General features: G+C 29.5%; 1 protein-coding gene across 1 annotated transcript; it reads right to left on the bottom strand.

Moving 5' to 3' along the window:
* Positions 1-130: 130 nt before the first annotated feature.
* Positions 131-18,074, bottom strand: LOC100168339 (SEC14 domain and spectrin repeat-containing protein 1-B). Its single transcript, XM_001944028.4, has 15 exons — positions 17,746-18,074; positions 10,572-10,745; positions 6,340-6,535; positions 6,104-6,217; positions 5,209-5,562; positions 4,934-5,089; positions 4,622-4,813; positions 4,416-4,530; positions 4,092-4,333; positions 3,645-3,767; positions 3,383-3,574; positions 3,004-3,203; positions 2,680-2,842; positions 1,897-2,187; positions 131-789 (listed from the first exon to the last, which is right to left on the bottom strand). Exons 2-15 carry the CDS (start codon positions 10,727-10,729, stop codon positions 535-537), a joined length of 2,751 nt encoding a protein of 916 aa, XP_001944063.1. The 5' UTR covers positions 10,730-10,745; positions 17,746-18,074; the 3' UTR covers positions 131-534.
* Between the last annotated feature and the right edge of the window lie 3,869 nt (positions 18,075-21,943).

Raw genomic sequence — 21,943 nt, 5'->3', positions numbered from 1 at the left:
ACCGGGTGGAATCCCCTTAAAAGATAAGAAGTATAGGTACTATCCACGAAAAAGTTCAATATAGGTACTTCCAGATAATATACAATACAGTTAGTATTACCTATAGGAATAAATAATAGTTACCTAATTAACTCAACACGTATTTTATTTATTGAAATAATAATAATAATTATATAATGATGATAATAAATACAATTTCTTACAAAAAATAAAACTTAATATTAATCAATTAGCTAAAATTAGAATAAACGATAAACTACAGTTTTTGACTATTACAGTAGGTATATAACTAGCAGCTAGGTACTACATTTGTAGCTATTAGCATGTGAAGCAATTTGGTGATATAATAATTTAATATTTTTAATGTAATAAATTAATAACAGAGAAAAAATATAAAATAGGTAATAATAATATTGCATCTTAAACATAATTAAAAGTAAGACGCTTGTCTCGTGAACCAGTCTTGTTGGTGCATAAGTGCGTTATAAATATAATTTTAAAACATAAATAATTATACAGTTTTTAAATAGGTACCTAGAACACTCCGGCTAGTGCTTGTTTGGCTAAATTCTGCTTGTAAAACGTACAATCGTTGTTATTGGTTTCCTGTTCATATTCTGGACTTTGTAAAATAATAATTCCTTCGTCTATTGCGTCGCTGTTGACTTGTTCGTCCAAAATCGGTAGACTCTTCTCTGTGGCGGCAACGTCGTCAGTATTCAGCTGCAGATCACTGGTATTCGCTGATTCTGACTCGTTTTCTTCCAGTTCGATTTTCACGTCGATATCCTGTGAAATGTGAATTAGAATAATTAGTACATTCGGAATTCGTGTTAATTTTCGACCAGGATAAAGAAGAAGTTACTAAAAGATTGATATTTTCAATTTCTTAGGAATAAATCATTTATCAAACAACGGCCTTCGTGACAGTAATTTGCTAACGTTAAATTACCTATACATAATTATATTCGTTAAGTTTATTGTTTGTGGTTTAATTGTTTAAGCCTATTCTGTTTCGTAATAAATTATTAAGTTTTTAGGGCATTTTTGCACTTTTTTTAGGGCTTTTTTGCATTTTTTTTAGGGCATTTTTGTGTGTTTTTTAGTTCATCAACATCCTAACTCTACTAATAATCATCATTGCCTATTTCCGCATAATTTACACTGTGCTTACGTTTTGGACTGTTTTTATGAAAAGGGACACTAGTCAAATTTTGATATTTTTCAAACACTACATTAATGTTGTGTGAAATTTTGCGCCCGACCAAATGGCACCACTGTCGTTGACGCATGATGATATTTATTTATTATAATATTTTGAAACGCGAAAAGGCACAAGTCAAAAATATTATAATATGCAAAAGGGCATTAGTCGTTTATTAATTTTAATTTTATCATATAAAATTAAAAATTAGCATATTTACGTTATTTTTATTGTATACATACCTACTACAACAGCTCACAAGTTCTATACCTATTTATATAGGTATCAAAAAGCTTAGGTTATACAATTATAAATAAAACATAAATAAAAAATAAAATGTTTATGTTTATTGTTATTTGCGTCTACTGAAAACCAACGAAAATTGACAAATGCCCCTTTACAGAAAAACCGTTCATTAATATGGCCATTTTAGATTAAGTTGAGTGGAATGAAATACTGAAATAGTCAAAGTTGTAATCCACGAATCGATTTACCTTTTCAGTGCTCATTAGAAAAAAAAATGTAATTCAATTATCGATACTTAGATTTTTTATATAGATTTTTTGAATAGTATATTCCCGCTTCAGATTATGAAATAAAAAACATAAATTGCAAGTTAAACGATTATTTCAAAAAAACACCTAACCAAAATGATAAAACAAATATTTAAAAAAAAAATTCAAAATGTATACCTGTTGAGATTCATCCGTTAGCTGCATACACTTGGAACTGTCCATCGTCGTTTCGGCGTCGATGATAGTGTCGAGTTCCCACCACGGCGAATTGGAAGTCGCTTCCCCTTCGGACGGAGTGTGGTACGACGAAGATGACCTGGAGGGTGGCGTACCGGTACAGTCAGAAGCCGTCACAAAGTCTTCAGCGTCCGAACGGCTACTACCGCAGTGGATGTTCTCTTCCATTTTCGTCACCGTGACGCAGTCCTTATTTCTGTCGGGCGATTTGTTCAGATTCACGTACCACTCCTGCACCAACAACAACAGATTGGCGTGTTAATATTATTATTGAATATACCATTATAATTTACCTTCGCTTCGCATGTCACCGTATATTTTTACAATCGTTCACAAATTAATAATTACGAAGAATTAAAAATTCTACATTTTGACAATTCCTTACTATCGAATAATGTATAAAACCGGTCAACAATCTTTTGATAAATTATATTTAAAATGTCTTAACTAAATTTAAAAAAGACAATAAGCTTTCATCCAAAAGCCTATATTACTGTTTATCCACAGCGATATTCTCAGAAATTACTGAACCTTGCTCGGAATCTTATAATGAAACCATTTGTGACATGTTTATGCTATTGCAGATTCGCCAGATTCGTGATAAATCGTTGACGTGAGAGGTGTGGATTGTCTCTATATTCACTCTATTATACATTCGTGCCAATGGATAGGAAATGTATTATATAGCCGTGTTATAGGATTCATAAATATTTATAAACTCACCTGTGTAACGTTACCGCTGGAATCGTCTAGCACGTGCGTAACTGTACTCTGGGCCAACCCGGATAGGGTGAAATCCAACTGTTCGGCTAGTTCGGTGACCACGGACAGTTTCTGACAAACCGAATCCACCGCGCTCTCGTTGAGGTACCGTACGTCTTCGTTCCTGAAAATGGAACATAAATACTTAATCATCAGCTGATATTGTATGGTTTATATATTATATACAATAAAAACTAATATATTTCTTATTTATATATTGCTTATATATATTAATATAACATTATACACAACTGAGTTGATTTTCTTAATTTCTAGTTTTCTTACTTTTGTTGAACGCAAAGAGGCTCGCGTAGCCTGGTTTTGAGCATGCGCCCGAGTCGAACGGTCCGGCCGACTTCCAACAGGATTTTCTCCCTCGACACCAGACACTTGCGCAATCGACCTTTGTGTTTACTGGTGTTGTTGTTGTTCTCGTCCTGAATGGTTTGCACGGTTTCCATTAGCTCTCTGAGCTGTCCGCAGTACTATATAAATATGCAATAGTAATCACAAATCACAATAACGATTCAATTAACACCGAAACGAGATAAAACGATGTGTACCCAAATAGTATGCACACAAATCGTATTGTGTAGGCACGAAAATATTTTATTAATTTCCAATATTAATATCTACCCAATATATTTTTGATTTTTTTTTTTACCTTATCGACGTTTCTGTGGTAAACGGTTGACACCCGTAACCGTGTCAATTGCTCTTGGCTGATATCGTCGAGTTGTTTCCAAGACTGCCATAGGCTGTTGGCGAGTGTAGAATTTCTCGTTTCGGTCAATTTACAGGATTGTCGTAGGGATAGAGCAGCATTAAGCAACTGGCAACCGTAATCGTATGTACCCTAAACGAATAAAACCGATAAAATATCAGTCAATCGAGATTCGAAATTTTTTTTGCCGATGATGCTTTACTTTAGCGGTTTCTTGGAACGCTTGGTGTTCTTCTTTTTGAGCTTGAATTTCTTCCGCGTCAGATCCTACGTGATAGTGAGATTTAAGCAGAACGTGATACAAGTCTTCTAACCATTGGATTGCCTACAAATTATAAAATTGAACAATGTAGTAATTATATGTTTATAATTATTACTGAATACAAATTATCAATTTTCATTAACTAGGTAATACAACGATAACAAAAAAAAAACTATAGGCCGTGCTTATCCAAATATTCCGTTTAATGTTGCATACAAAGTACTCGCTTTATAGTTAAAAACATTTATACTACACGTTTGTTACTTCCCATAAAAATTGATTTACTATACTAATATTATTGAAAGTTGTACCTAATATATTAATATGTATAACTTAACACACCATAATACTGTTCTAGGCTAGGTACCTATATACCTTAGAACTTACTTGTGAGGCGTCTGTCTCGTAGTTAAGTACGTACGAAACCTGTTGCAACGTCAATCGCTGTAGTTCCACACTATCGCAAAACAATTGACATCTGGCCTTAGTCATTTCTAATATTTCAGACACGTTTACAATGTCCGCTTCGTAATCGACGTTTAACACGACTCCCATGGCATTTTTAACTGGCATCGATAGCATGTCAGATAATTTTTCGCCTTCTTTTACTAAATCTCGTTCGATTTGTTCTAAACAATACATAATAATATACACGTAAAATTCAATTCAAAAACAATAATTCTATGTCAAAACATTATGATATTTATTTACCAATATTTTCTTGCTGTTGTTTCAACTGTAACAGTGTATTGTCAGCTGACTCTAAGGCTTCAATGTCAGTACCCATTACCAAAGTTTCGTAAACGTCACTAGTAGTTTGAAAATACTAAACAAGTTTGCGTAAAAATATTTATTACGACGGAATAAATTTCAAATATTAAAACATTGTACATAATAATACATATTATACACTATACCTCTGCGACCAATCGGAAAAATCGAGCTGACGTTATCAGTAAATTTCTCCTTCTTTCTAACCGTGTAGCAAAACTTCGGCACACGAAATCCATGAAATCTCGTTGAGCCAATAGGTCTTTGTAACATTGGGAGTTGGAGTTAGGGAGGTTATTAATTTTGTGCAGTAGTTCAGCATAATGTCCATATGTATCCTATTATCAAACATTTTATATTAATTACTCGCTGTAATTACTACTAAAGCCAGATAAGGGACTATGACCAATACTCCCACGAAATAAAATATATAGTATAATACTATAATATTATATTACCCGGCACTGAAGTTCGAACGCTTCGTGATTTCTTTTGTACTCCTCCGCCGATACAATATCGTAGCCAACTTGTTGTTTGCCGTTCAACATCTCTTCACCCGGCCCGAGAATCCAATTGACGACGTGTTTTATGCCTTGTTCCAAATATCGCATTTCCTATAATATAACGAAGGTATAGGTACAGAAAATATCAAAGAGGCGTCTGATTAACAGTCATCAGATACACTGCAAACACATCTAATTAAAAAAAAAACAATCACTCAAACAAAATATACCTTAATACTGTCGACTTTTTTCTGTACTCCGTTCCAACAGTCGACGACCACCATCATTTTATCATGGACGATTCTCATATACCGGTCGAGCGATTCTTTGGTGTCCAAAACGTCCTGCGGAAACGGTTGCCCCTGATCCGCGTACATTTTGTCTATTCGCTGGCACACCGTCTGACCAGATTGAGATACCTTTTTCACGTGATCGATGACGATGTTAAACTTTTCACCTGATACGGTCAGCACGATGTCGGCTGTGCTGTGCTTGAGCAAATCCTGATTATTGGTCAAGTGCTGTCTGAGTTTCTCCATATCAGACACGGCGATCTCCGAGCTTTTGATGAACTCTTCGACTCTCTTTATAAGACAACAGACCGTCAAAACACGGTTAAATGCGGTAGGATATATATACAAAAAAAAAAATAATAAGAATAATAAAACCCACTTAATAGTATCGCGAGGAGGTTTTTAGAAAGTCATGTTTTAGAACATCGAGTTTTAGAAATGTCACTTACCATTTACTAATCAACTATAATTGTTTAGTTAGGATATTATTATTTATTATAATTTATATTTGTATGTAACGAAATTCTTAGAAAAATATTCTGCTTATAGGAATATAAAACTTAAAATGTACCTATCCTAAAATTAAAAAAAAAAAAAATAACAACAAAATCTGAAAAACATTAAAAATTAAAACAATACAAATTGCAAAAAATATATGTTTTTTATCAAAAATGTTGTTTTGTAGTGACCAAATTATAACTCTTGTATTCTAAGACACGTTTTTACTAAATTTCGTTTTCCTAAAACTGAACTTTCTATAACATGTACCCAAAACCCAAACTGTGTTTTTAATAGCTAACCTTTACGCATTTTCTATAGTATATATACTTACCACACGATTGTGTATCCATTGCTCGTGGTTATAAGTCCAAGATCCTCCCAGATCAGTGGGTAACTGATCTTGCGACACGTACTTGTGGATTCTAGACAGCGGCACAAAAATTGGCTACGGAAAAAATCGCGATTTTAGTAATATTAATAATAGTCTACGATACAGATCATATAACACAGAAGTATGTACTACTTAGGGCCCTATGCCCCTACATTAATTATTTTACACACACACACCTCTCCTTCAGTCCTAGATTTCGTACAGTTGTCTACACGTTGCTTGTCCCAAAACACGTCCAACCTCACAATTAACATCGCTCCGATATTCACGTCCAATATTTCAAACACTTTATGCATGACGCTCTTGGTTGTCTTCCATGTACTTCGTTGAGCATCAAGCACAACGCACAACCCCGTCTGTCTCGTTTCTGGACTGTAATTAAATTATACTTATGTAAAAACAATAATAATTTGATTATGAGTACCTATCAATTGTGCAGGATGTTTAATAATTAATCTGGTGATATCAATATTATGCCAACCTTTTTTAGATTTAAAAACGGCATTTAGAAACATTTAGGATTATATTTTATTTTATCAGCTCAATTTAATTTATATCTTTAATTCCTATATTATAATAGTTTGTTGTAATGCTTGTATAATAATTGGTCTATTTTTGTATTTATATATATTTTATTATTTTATTATAAATTTCAAATTTCGGAGTTGTTTTCAACTTGGATACGTAAGTTTTATTATTGAACTTCATCGTACCTAATGCGTTATAACTTATAAGCACCAAGTCTTATTATATTTAAACATCAAAATAATAAAAAATAAAATTTGTTTTCAGCTTGGTATAATAGGTATTATGATAATAATATAATATGATGTATACTTATTAGTTATTACGCTCTAAAGAAATAAAAATTAAAACCTCTGTTTGAGATAATAAAACTTTAAAACGGTAGTATTTTAAAATTAAATTTACTTGTTTTTAAAGGTGCGTCGTTGATTTGAGAATTATAATAGCATTATGAAAGGTTATTTCATACATAATAATTAAAATCAAAACAGTATTAAAGCTACGAAAAAAAAAACTATTATATTACCATGCATTTGAATTGTGAAAATTTAATACAATAAGAACTAAGAAGTGTTTGTTGTTTTCTCGTCAGGTGGGCTACCGTCATTTTTGTTGTAGGTCAACAGACTCTTTAGATGACCTATAGATTTATTTACTACTTTTTTCAATTCAGCAAGACAGGTTCTGAGCGCATTTTATCCATTAAATTATTCAGAGTATAATATTAAAGATTGATGCTGGAATATCAAGTAAAAATATCGATGATCCAGATAGGTAGTCACCTACTGTTATGTTAGTCGTTACAGTTGTTGTTGCTGTTATATTTTTTTATTTGATTTATTCCGGTAACGTTTAAAACAAGGTGAACAAATTTAACAAAATGTACATTTATTGATATCATTGCATGTGCAGTGCTCATAATATTATGTACCTATGATACATTTTGTGTTGAAAGTTAATTGTTAGCATTTTAAATGTTTATATGTGAGATTGGTATCATTTGTAATATTGTACACCAATATCAATGTACAATGTTATACACATTGCATACATTTACATCATTTTTATTCTTAATATATTATTGTTGTTGTGTTCTGCTTACAAAAACAGAAATAACACTTGTCAAAACTTGTCAAAACTTCTCCTCTTTTAAGGTAAAAAGTATAATGATTTGTCAAGGAACATAAGTACATAACATAAGTCATAACTCATAAGTCTGACACTCTACAGGGAAAAATGCTGCTTTCTCTCCAAGGTTTAATAATGATTCAGCAACCTACGCAAAAAATGATTTAACTCAATTTAAAATATATCTTTATGCAGAGTTATGATCGTTATTTAGTAGCCATGGCCGATGACCCATAATATACTATTAAATTTAACAACACGTTTTAGTGTCTTAGGCATAGAGTATGTATTTAGATCTCAATCTCATGTTATATCAACTGCTTTTTTCAGTAGGTATCTACTCTTATATTTTTATTTTTAATAGTCGTAAATTATTTAGAACACTTATTTTTTAGTTTTCCTATAACCTTTGTTTCTTATGGTTTTGCCTGTGACTTGAACAAAAAAATTGTTCCCCTATAATCATATTCTAAAATAACTGTAATCTACCATAATATTACCGCTCTTTAGTTTAATTCTGACTTAGTATAGCAATACTGTTACCTGTATCATTATAAGCAGTTTTATTATAAATTAAATAATTGAATTGTTAAACGTTCTAATACGTTTGAACAATTGAAAGGACTGTCAAACCTTATAATTATTATATTATAAGGCATTATATAACCATCTATTATGATAAAACCATTTAAAATGAGTGAATAATATTATAATAATTTATTGTACTGCAACAAACGTACCACTTGGTAAACCATTTATTTGTTAATCGATAATTGATTTATGTTCAAGCTCGGTTTAATTGTGTATGTTATATTATATTAGATATAGTAGGTATCTGTTTATTATATTCTAACTATTATATATTTCCTTTTAAATAATTTTCATATACTTGTATTTTCACGAATGAGTATAACTGTATAAGTATGTTGATTTTAAATTTGAATCAAAGGACTAAAGGAGTGAATGAAATTAAAATATAAAAATATAAAAATCATAAACCCGAATATGATTTTTATTTACGGCTATTTTATATAGTTTTGGTGAAGGTACCTATACTTTACAATGACTAAAATACTACATAATACCATTGAATATAGTAATATATATATAATATAATCTCACTCAATGATGGTAATACGTATGTTAATTCAGTGTGGAGTAGAAGTATAAACACAATAACACATTATATCCAAAAACCGTGAGTACGTATTATGATTATAGGTAGGTACCTACTCATCAGTTTTTAAATTATTTTTTGTATTCATAAAACATTAGCGTTTATACGATAAATCGTAACACGGACAGTGATCATTACAATGAGCAGATTGCATAGGTAATAATAATATATTATACACCACACACGTTACGGAAGTATGTGACCTTTACCCGCAGTGTGGTGGATATTGTTCAAGTGTAACTGTCGCCATAAAACTGAGCAACTTTCTCTCAACAATGAGGTTGTCATTTGTAAGTAAATTAAATTATTCAAAAATTAGCATTTGTATGGTACAAACACTAGAAATATGCATTCGGTAAATATTTTGTATATTTTTAAATTAGTTTGTATGAAATAAATAAAATATGCACGTAATTTAACATGGGCAATCTTCAAAAATATAGATAATAACAGTAGGTATTGTAAATTAGGCAGTAGCCATTATATACCTTTGTCTATAGTCTATACTATGACATTTAGTTTTCGTTTACATAAACATAGGTATCAATAAATAATTAAAATGTTTATAATATCAAGGTAAAGAGCAGCGCTTTAATAAAAATTAATCTAATTGATTTGTTTTTGATTTTTGGGTGAATATTTTTGCAATAAAGAAAAAATGTATAGTTATTGTGCCCACCAGTAAACCTATCCAACCTATATAGTAAAAACGTATACAGTAAGTACACTATTGATCGTAAATCTCAGTTACGTAATATATTAATATACGAGTAATATGATACTTTAATAGTCAAATGAGGTTATTTTAAATTTGTTCAGTAGTTGAAATTAGTTACTATTTTCCCGAAGCCTTGTGAAAAACTTTACAAGAGGAAATCTGTCAAAAATTGTTGGGAATATTCATAAAAATTGTTTTTAACCGAGCTCCTTTAAGGTTTATAAATCTTTATTGGGATACCGCAAAGATCAACTATACATTTTAAATTTATAATACTCGTCTCACTAGACACTGTCTTTTCGTGAGGGGAAAGTGAACGAGAAGAGTGTCGCTGCAGCCTTCAGGTGCGCAGTACATCCTGTCTAGCTTATTCGTATTTCGTACCATGTCTACGGACGGTATATTATAGCAAGGTAGAAGGAAGCAGATTAACCTTTTTATGGGCTCCTTAGGATATGCCTCAAAACAACATGGCTTCTCGACAGAATAAGTTGTAAGAAAAGATAAATTATTAAAAAATAATAGGGGTAATACATTTTAATCTCTTAAAACATTTTTATTTGAAAGAAATTAACTAAACGATATTACTGATATTAGTATAATGTTTTTCAATCAACTACTACATGAAAATATTATATTACACATTTATTATACACAGGGTAGCCCACTGTGACTTTCTGTTTGTATGAGTGTTGGTTAAATTATGAGAAAACGGACAAATATACGTTCGGCTATATAGTCGCCTTCAACCCTGTATAATAATATAGTATGACGTACTTTGGTCAATTTTCGAATGCTCGACCTCGCAAGCGTATATAATATAAAGTCTGTGTGTGGGTAACAGTATTGTGTCTAAGTACCTGTATAGAGACGAATAGTATCTTAGGGCCGTGTCCAAATGGCCGTTGATCCATGGCTGTACGACGACAACGACCAACGGCCGCCCGTCCAGGTCTCTTCCTCCAGGTAAGGTGGCGACGCGTTCTTGAAGAACGGGTATGATGTCGGCTGCCTCCATGCCTCCGCCGCCGAGACTAAAAAAAGAATAAAGAACATATTGTGTAAAGATAAAAAAATATAAAAAAGAAATTCGATTTGCAGTCCCAGGGAATCCGGAGATGGAAACTGGTTTGTTGCCTTGTTGGATCTATATTACATGTGAGTACCTACATCGTAGACAATACTGCTACATCGGTAATAGGATTGAAGAAAGGTATATATTATAATATTAAAGGTATTTAGCAGATAACCCCATAGGGACACGAACAACAATAATTATTATAATATTATTATTATTGCGTGCGCGACCTGCTTTACAGCGTAATTGTTCGACTGGGTGTATAATGTTATTAACGCATCTCCGTCCTACGCATCTTATATCATAATATGCATGGAAAAATGATCGTATTTTTTCCTTTCTATTATATACATCAGGTTGTAACATTAAGAACCAACAAATGTTATTAACCAACTGTGTATAATAATAGTAATCCTTAGTGTTCTAACCAATATTTATATAATTTTTAATAATTTTTTTATTATGTATTATAATTATATAAAAATTAAAAATAATTAAATATTAATTAGAACAAAATATTTAAATCTAATTATATCTGTCAGTTATTTTCTGATGCAGTGTGTGTGTAGATTTAGGACTTAAGTTTCAACAAATTATTAAAACCAATATGAAGTCGATTAGATGTCTCTACAGTTCTAAGTTTATTCCATTAAGTGACATGCTCAATAAACTGGTAAATAATAAATATCAACTCATTTGTTCTGTTTAAATTTATTATTTTTTATTTTGTGATAATAGCGTTTAATATTTTTTCAAATTAAAATCACCGATTTGTTTTTTGGGATTATTTTTGCATTTTGCGCCAAATTACCATAAATAATGTAGGTATATAATATGTAATATTTCAATAACATGATTAAACACTGTATATTTATAAAAATCATATTTATATTTACTTGGATTTTTCGATTTTCAATAGATATTATGATTTATGGTATAAGCAGTGATATACATTTACAAACTTAATAGTAAGCATATTATTGTGCCTACTGTGTTCATCGTATTCGTATATATATATATATTTTAAATTGATTACTTTTATTAAATAATATAGATACTAACCAATACTAAATACCAATAAACAAATAATTAAAACAATTCTAATTCATCAAGACATTATCATATTTTAATGTTATATGTAAGTACCTACCTAAAGTTTCTCTACTTTAATTTAATTTTTATTCTCAAGGACTATATATTTATATCTACATATTGTAATTTAATATGCATTCAATAATATTTAGTCCAAAAAGTCACAAGTCACTTTGCCAAGAAATAACTACCCTTTCCCTTAAATGTCCTTGAAGTGTTTACTTCGAAGTTAACATGGTTATTACTAATTACTAATTATCTAAGACTTGAACTGTTATTTCATAAAAGCGATATTAGCTATAAATTACCTACTATATTACCTATACGTTACACAATTTATTTTAAAAATTATATCATACCTAAACAATTATTGAACTATAATATAACTCCATAAAATGATCATATTTGTTAGTGACAAGGATAAATATTTTCGCACTTATTCTAAATTATGTAAACTGTTTACTAAAAACCATACTTAATATTAATATTGTTATTATATAATTGAGATCCGAGAATGTATTTCAGACAAAACAATTCGAATAGGTAGGCACTTCTCTTCTCACTACGTCAAAGTATATTTTATACATATTAATATAATAATATTATGCCTATACAAACTACACAGAGTGATCAATTTAAAATAAATAGATGTTATACCATTTTTTAAGCCACATACCGTTGATCATTTTATAGTCGTATTACATTATAATATTATATTGTAACGCCTTTCGATTTCTTCAGTTTCTGAAGTATCTATATAATATACCTACCTATAGTTAAGCACCATCCATGATAGCTTCACACCCACAATATTTGACTTTGTTGACAAATGACAACGTTAAAACCATTTTCTTCTTCGTTCTTAATATACATTTATGATACAACAATTGTTTATTGTCATGAGAATAAAATAATCGATATTTTTCTTAGATATAAAATCTGGTGGTATGTGAACTCAAGTTTTCACTCTTATTGTTTCAAAATATAATTAAGTAGGTACCAATATATTTATTATTTATATATTTATATATGTATTACTCATAGTGTAGTCTACCGTATTGTACCAAATATCTATACTTGTTTCGTACTAATATCCAATTATTACCGATTTATATTTAATGTGATTTATTCCAATGCTATTGACTAAGACACAAAGATTGCATTCCAACTGTATATTGTTATTTGTTTTGTATGTCAAACATTATCAATAGGTATAATATTTTGATAAAATATGTTGAATCATTAAAATGGAATAGGTACTTACAAGTTACAACAAATCAATCGTTTATTTTGAAATATGCATAATATTAAATTGTATTAAGATAGGCTAGATAGCCTTAGCTTTTATTGGTGTGCTTTATATTTTAATCATTATTTTATTCCGTTTATATTATTTAAATAATTTATGTGACTCTTTATATATTTAACTATGTAAATACCAAAGCATTGGCAAATAATGTAAAAACAGTTGACTATTTATTTATATTTTTTATCCTTATAGTCTTTTAAATTGAGTTATTACTAATTTATTACTAAAATATGTTTAGTTCATTAAAACAAATAAACTCTATTTATTCAAAAACTATAAATAATATTCAATTATTTTTTACAACCTACATTTTATTGAAGAATACATAATAACAAATTTGCTATAAAACTGAGTATTGTTAAATAGTTAAATATTCAATACAAATATATATCATATATGATATATATCTAACCTAGCCTTTATTTTATAGTTACCTACCCATATTTTTATTCATTGGTCTGTGAACATATTTTGTATAAGTTATAATTAGAAATCTATTGTTAAAGACTTAAAATAATACTAAGAGTATTTATGATTAAATTCTTCATTACATATAACAATAGAATCTTGAAAGGTCTACGAAGACAATAACGACATCAATCTATTATATCATAATATTTAAAAATATTATTTTTCTAAATTGATAACAAACAATAATACATATATTTTTATTCTTTAATTTATGGTTCTAGTAAATGTGACATAGGTGAACCATTGAACAATGTATAAAATATTCTTTTAAATTTAGGAGACATAAAATAATACTTTTATTTTTTTTTCATTCTGTATCGTTATCTAGTTTAAGTTAATTTTGAGATCTTCCTCCACTCTTCCATGACTATATAGCGACTTATCTTAATTCCTTGTATGTTGCGGAAACCTTTTCCTACTTCTAAAGTTCTAAAATAATTTGTTACATACATGACTATCTTTTACCTAGTCTTTCTGATTTTTCTTCGATTATGGTTAGATTAGGTGGATTTTCTCAATTAGGTATGGTGTTACCCATTTATTTTATTTTACAAACTTTCTTTTACAATTTCTATATTTTTTCCAGAATATTGTTTTCCATATAGATCTCTCAAATCATTTCTCCTATCATCAGCTCTTAATTTCATACTTTTAATATACTTCCTTGTTCCATATTAGTATACAGAGTATATTATTGGTATAAGCTTAATTTAATGTAATTAAGACTGAATCTTTTTTTATTAATAAGTATGTAATATATATATTATACATATATTTTGTTTTGAAAATACCTCGAAAAATGTATTATATATTTAAGCTAAAAAAATACACTAAAATAACTTTTATTGTATTTCCGATGAAAACATTATTAATTGTGTAAAATATAATTAACAAAAAAATCCCTATATTGAAGCAGTACCTAAGTAGTATTACATAGTAATGACTAATAAGGTTAGAGTTACAGGTTAATATACTATAATTGCAGTAAATACCGTATATATATGCCTACAATTTAAAAAATTCAGATAAAAAGCATATTGTATATAATACCTATAATCAACACTGTGTGATAATTGTACTTTCTTGTCGATTTCAAGCAATTCATAATATAGGTAAAAGAATTCTAAATGGAAATAACAACTAATTATAAAATATAAGTAGGTATAAATGCCATGGAGATAAATATTATTTTAACAATGATATAGGTACCTAGCTACTGGCTAGTAATTATTATATTTACAATAATTGCAATGAATAAGTAACATTTCTTAACCCTTCAAAGCATATTGTTGCATATATTCAACAACTAGTATTTCCATTTTTAAGAGATTTTTCTCTTGAAAATATTAATTTTTTAAAAAAAAACCCTGCATTGAAGGGCTAATTTATTTTATTAAATAGGTATTAAGGTAATAGGTAACTTAACTTAACATAATTTTTGTATTGTACTCCTTAATAATGATACAATATTGAGGAGTTTATTATACAATAAACATTTTAAATTACAATAAATATAATTCATACTTAATAAATTATTCATTAAAATACGTATGATACTTTGATATTTAAAAAAAAAATCCATTAGCAGGCCGTAATTTCAAATATATAAATAATAATACATGATATTCATATTATAATATAGAGCAAAGCAGGGATCGTGCGTTATTATCATATTAATATAATATGTTTACAACATCTAGATATTTTTTATATAAGTACGATTCATACACGAGCCATTAAATAGGAGAAAACTCGTTAACCTATATTTACTATGATCAAAACCGAAATAACGTCAAATTTAGCTTACATTTTAGAGACCGTATTTAAAATATCATATTACTCGGCGAAATCTCTCTCAACAGCAAAAGTGTATACTAATAATATATTAACGTTCTCGAGGAAAGCAAAATCTACTCGTAAAGTCGCATTTCACGTTGACTATTTTTATAATATTATTATACCACCACGAGTTCGTAGTATTTGCTGCGTTGTAATAATCTACTCGAAAAAAAAAACAATGTTTAGCCCATAAAAGAGCCAAAGTAATCAGTTTTTACAACCGTCAATAAAAAACATTTTTTTAAACACGTACCTACTAGTGAGTATAGTGGGACACGGGTCGGCGGAGTTCGCGTTTTGTTTAGGACAAATAACAGTCGATTTTTTTCTTATTAGTTGATTCCTACAATATAATATTATAAAATATTATTACGCTTTTATTCTAGACCACAAGACTTAAAGTTTATATTTCCATATTTGTACGTATGTATATGTTTAAGAACCTATTAATTATAACTAGGTAGGTTAAAAATGTTTCCAATAAAAATTACGCAATAGAAAAAGGGTTGAATAAAATAGTATTAAATGTATATAATAATATGACTATATTAAAACTATTAAGACACGTGGGTTTTGTTGTGTGCTATTCATGTGCGCACCTGGAACAATGATGGCATTATGTTATTATAAGCGGCAGCGTAATAGTTTCTCAAATCGTGTTCCTTGGAGACATGACGAGAACCCGAAAAAATAATAACAATAAAATAATTGCAGGAAACAATTTACCGTGCAAGTAGTTAATTTGAACACGTGTCCCGTCCAGTTTGTCCGTTTTTTAACCGTCAAAACGCATTCACAGCGAATATATTAATGTGTATTTAGTCTCAACTGTTCTTTTACATAATATATTATACGAACAATACCCAACGGACCTTGACACCTGCTGTTTGTTTTAAAATCAATTAGAGATAACTAATCGTTTTTTTTTTTTATTTAAAAATTGAAATAATATTTTAGAAACATAGGTATTATAATGGTAAATAAATAGTTTCATTTTGAATTTAAAGTTTGTAAATTACAAGTTTAAATTAACAGGCATAAATATAATACATTATATTACGACGTAATATAATAGTCTACTACTATACACATATTTTGTCGGTATACCATACACAGTATACATGTTAATATTTCGATTAAAAAATAATGTATTTATTAGTATTAGAATTTATAATGTTTTGGTACAATCCTTTACATTTTACATTATTATTACTGTTGTGCACGTAAATACATATTTATTGTTTGAACACCATGAATATAATAATATCCCGATCTGTTTTTTCTTCGAAAAGGTTTCGTTTTTTTTATGGATAACCGGTCGAGCTAATAAAATAATAGTATTTACTAGGATGATAAAAGGCATTTATAGTAAGTGTAATAACCGGTACGACTGTTATGTATGTATGACGTATGTTGAGTATGACGGTCGGGGTCAGCTGTATAAAAATAAGACGTGTAGCATAAACAAAATAAATTATATAGTTTTAAATTTTCCTTAAAAGAATTTTCATAATTCTAAATTTCCAAAGCAATTCGTAATACCTACATATCATTTGTTTCATATTTTACAGACATTATAAAAAAACATAAAAATATATTTCCAATATATTTTATATTTGTTTGCAAGTAACGTTTCAAGTTTAACTATTATAGCAGCAAATAGACTTATAAAAATATTTGATTAAAATGTAAATTATTGCAAAATATGTTTTTTGAGACGTATAGGTCCTTCAGTGTAGTACAGTCTATAACGTTTATAGTATTATACTATATTAAACTATGAAACTATATAACGTCAATACCTATACTCTACAATATATATATATTATATTTAATAATATATATATATATAATGATTTATTTATTCATCATATCTCAAGATTATTTCGTTTAAATTTTACCATGGAAAATAATTTAGTATACACTTAATCTAATTAAGTTCATCGTATTCAAAATTTAAATTTAAATATTTAATACCCTTTTTTTATTAAATTCAAAAACCCACTTGCTTTTCAATATAGGTTCCTGCAATGAAACTTACACATATTCTAAAAAATCTTATCAGTTTTATGAAGTTCAACATAATGTTATATTAAGAATCTAGTATTATAACTACGAGGATTTGGATGCCGGCAAATGCGCACACTGCAATTTTAGATAACGCGTAGGTTTAAGCACGAAAATTGTAAAAAAATTAAGGTAAATAAATTTTATAGCTTAAACTTTTTATGATGTAGGTACCTACCAGATCTTTGGGTCGTTCAAGACCAAACGGGTTCGGCGGCAATGTAGCGTTGGTCCGGGTGATAAAGTATCCTCGTGATCTGCTTGCCGCCGAGCAGATCCACAGGGTTCACATGATGTCACCGGCTCGTTTGTCCGGAAAACCGCGTCGTATAATTTAAAACGGAATGAAGGAACAAAAAAAAAACCGTAAAAAACAACGACGATATACGTCCGGCACCCGACACAGTACACGATGCAACGACGACAAACTTTCGAACACCAAACTCAACGTAGCACTGTTCAGAGTCTCAGACGCTCAGTGCACGTCGGCGCGCCGAAGGGAAAACAAAAACAGAGAGACGGATTGAAAACCAGTTTGCCGCCGCCGCGACGCCGCCGGCGGTGGTAGTACCGGCCAGGATAGCCAAACAGCTGATGTTGTATAATATTAAATTATTTTTATATATTGTATGTATATACGTAAAGGTGTATAATATCTTATACCACCTATATTATCTACTTATACGCGTATTATACATTTATACCTGCTCGCACACACACAAATACAAACACGCACGCATACACGAGACGAGGACCCACGCCCCGTTTACACGGTGTTGACATACTTCGCCCTTGTTCCTCAGCTCCGGCCCGATTATAGAGAGAGAGAGACAGAGAGAAAGAGAGAAAGATAGTGTGGGGGGAGATGGTTTGGGGAAAGAGAATGAAAGAAGCGATATAGAATAACGCGTACTCACTACTCATACACGTTAGAAATGCATCAGAGTATAATAACAAAAAAATAACAATAAATATGGAATATCTACCTATATATTTGTATATCGGTCAAATTCGTATTGTACACGGAAAAACTACCCCGGTGACGACCATCAATGGTAATGCAGTATGATGCCTCATAGTAAGAACGATGTATGGCCCATATGGTACGCTATTTGTATACTGCCTATTGCCATGGTAAATTATTGTCCGAATATTTTCGGTCACTCAGTCACTGTAGTCTTTTATATATAATTTTATATGAATCACGGCAACGAACTTTTGTCATATAGGTAATATTATATTATAACAATAATTTCGATCGTAAAATATAATACATACGTATAGTCGGGTACATAGTCGACGTGTTTTAACATAGGTACAAATAGTTTTCTAAAAAAAACAATTAATATATTATCACGCAGCATTCAAAATACCTAAACTATTTTTTTTTTTTAAAAAAACCAATATTATGTTAAGCGAACGGAGAATAAAATCGTGATCGACCCAACACATTTTTCATGCTGCAGGTGTCAAGAAATAGCATCGTTTGAACTTGTAATTTATATTTAATGTCTCGTATTTTTTTTTAATTTTAATTTCTCATAATGCAATATAGCGCTACTTAACACTCCAGACTTAAAGTCGAAATCATATAGAATTATTTTTCAAAATATTTTTTTTTTATAAGAGAACAATTCTATATTCTCTTAAACAAACAATGCTTGAAACAGCTTGCAACAAACTAGTTTGTTAGAAAGTATTCTCAGCTAAAACTCTCCTAAAAGGTAAAAAAGAATTTTATAAATATTTGCATAAAAAAATTAATAAATAACTCAATAACTAAGTAGGTATACGTTTCATAGGTACTGTACAAATAATATAATATATTATATTATACGGTTATCGATATTATAATGAAAACCGATAACCATGTACCTACTATTGTGTTTATATGGCTTCGTTTATTTAGAAATTGATACCAACTTCTTATTTATTTTGAAACGAACCAATATGATAATATTATGAATGACATTTATTTTATAGTGTAACGAACATTTAGTGGTTAAACTTGGAGTAGTTAATCTAATAATGTATTGTAGGTGTCGAGTGTATCTCGTTATTGTGTAGGTCACAGAATGGATGTGTTAAAACTTAAATTTGAATCAAACGTTATATACCTATCATAAATTATAAAATCGAGTACGGAAAAATATTGAAGAAGTGAAGATGACATATCAGCATTCAGCCTATCATAATATTTTCGTGTTGTTTGGGAAAATTGAAGTATAGGCCACAAACAAAAACTTATCTTTCAATTAGTTTGTTAATTGTTTACCATAATATTGATAATACCATTGATTATAAATACTATTACCTATAGTATTATTTATAATTAATGATAATACATAAAATAACCTTAAATCATTATAATTATTTCATTTTTAATATTGTACTTAGCAACTTGCACTTAGGTATTGGTATGAAAAACTAAAATTGTAGGTATTCATATTCCTATAGTCTACTGAGTTGACTCTATACACTCTACACTCTACAGGTATCTACATTTAATACTATTATTGTTGAAGCTTTCTCACGCGTTTAATCACATAAATAACAATAATTCATTGATTTTCCATGTTATTATAATGTATTGTGAGATTATATGGTAAGTATTCGTATTTGAAAGATGTACATTAATAAAATGACTATTGAATGAAAATATTTACCATACGAATTATAATATTATAAAATATAAATTGTCTATATAAAATAATACCATACATGAATAGTTTTGCAATATCCAAAGATATTTAAACAAAATAAGAACTTGAAATTTTAATGGAAAAGGTATATGACCTGAAGTCTGTGCTCATATTGTAAACCGGCCAAACCTACGAAAAATAATATTATTCATTATTTACAAAACTACTTTTTCCGGAACTCGTTTTTACGTCTGATAAGATTTATTGATTACCTATCTAAATGAAATTCAACGGATTCGTTTTTTCAATGATTAGTATAATTAAGTTTAATATACCTACATATTACATATTTGTTTTTTTTTTTAATGCAAACTACCTATGAATTAAAAATGTCAGTCCAATATAATTTGTTTATTGCATATTATTATTCTTTACTTATATAAAATTATCAAAAATATATCTAGGTATTTGGTATTAGATGCCTACCTAATTACAAATAATAATCATACCTATATAATATATTCCATTGAAAACATATATATTTTTAAAACTTAGTGAGAATAATGATATAATAAATTATAAATATTATCTACATATAGTTTAAGCTTTAAACCAATAAGTATTATGCAGGTACAGCTGTTAAACTACAGACTACACGGTAATAATTATCATTTATCACATTTCAATTTTCAATAATTAAATTCCTCACGATGTTCGTTCAGACTATCAGACAGATATGGTCTAAACTCTAAGATATGCATTCCTGGCTTCCTATACATAAGAAATTAGTTTAGTTTGATAATCATAATTCCAGAGAGTAGATACCTACTTAATAGTAAAATATCAAGTACTAATTCTTTTTAGTTTTAATTTGTGAAGCGTTATATTTGTAGTTTACCATCGTCGTAATAAACTATTTTAACTCGATAAGTATAGCAGTTCCACAGTAAGTATGTATAGTCGTTATAAGTACGCTCCTAATCGGCCAAACGAAAGATGCCTGTATATACAGACTAGAAATATGAAAATAATGCAAATTTGGGGATATCAAATGACGGACACGAGGTGGATTGTATCCAACAGAAATAGAATTGTTGTAAAAGTATATGAAAAAATAACCGACTCGTTGATATATTAGAATGACGCGTGCGAAAAAGATTTCAAGCGACGCAGACGGAAGGCGGGTTGGTAGGTAGGTAATATTATAAATCATGACTGATATTTTATACCATAGATTTCTAATAAATCCGACATAACCACGTAAAGGCAAAGAAAGCCGGTATAGGTACTCGTCGTGTTCTGAAAGCACAGTCGTTTGACACGACGATGATGAGCTCAAACACGTGTTGCTGTGCGTGACCATATAAACAAGACGCGCCGGTTCATAATGTTATTATATATTGGCGAAAGAATATTATAAAAATGGTCACATCGCAGAGATTTTGCATCCGAATTACACGCGCGCGCGTTTATATCTACTCGTTTAAACACGACGAGTCCTTGACCGCACGAAGAATGTTTAATCGCGCCGCACAAACGCGTAATATGGGTATAGGTACCTATACATAATATTATAAGAGATTATGTCGTCGGATCAAAATAAATAATATATACGAACAACGGGAGCGCAGAGAAAACTGGCTGGCGGTATAATAATAATCGTATTATAATTTTGATAGACGCGTAGCACCCATATATACCTATATATATATAATACCTATATATATCTACGTA

The sequence above is a fragment of the Acyrthosiphon pisum genome, chromosome A1 (assembly GCF_005508785.2).
Source record: "Acyrthosiphon pisum isolate AL4f chromosome A1, pea_aphid_22Mar2018_4r6ur, whole genome shotgun sequence".
Taxonomy (NCBI): Eukaryota; Metazoa; Arthropoda; class Insecta; order Hemiptera; family Aphididae; genus Acyrthosiphon; species Acyrthosiphon pisum.
Note: the sequence above shows the minus strand (reverse complement) of the source record. Positions and strands in the feature narration are given on the sequence as shown.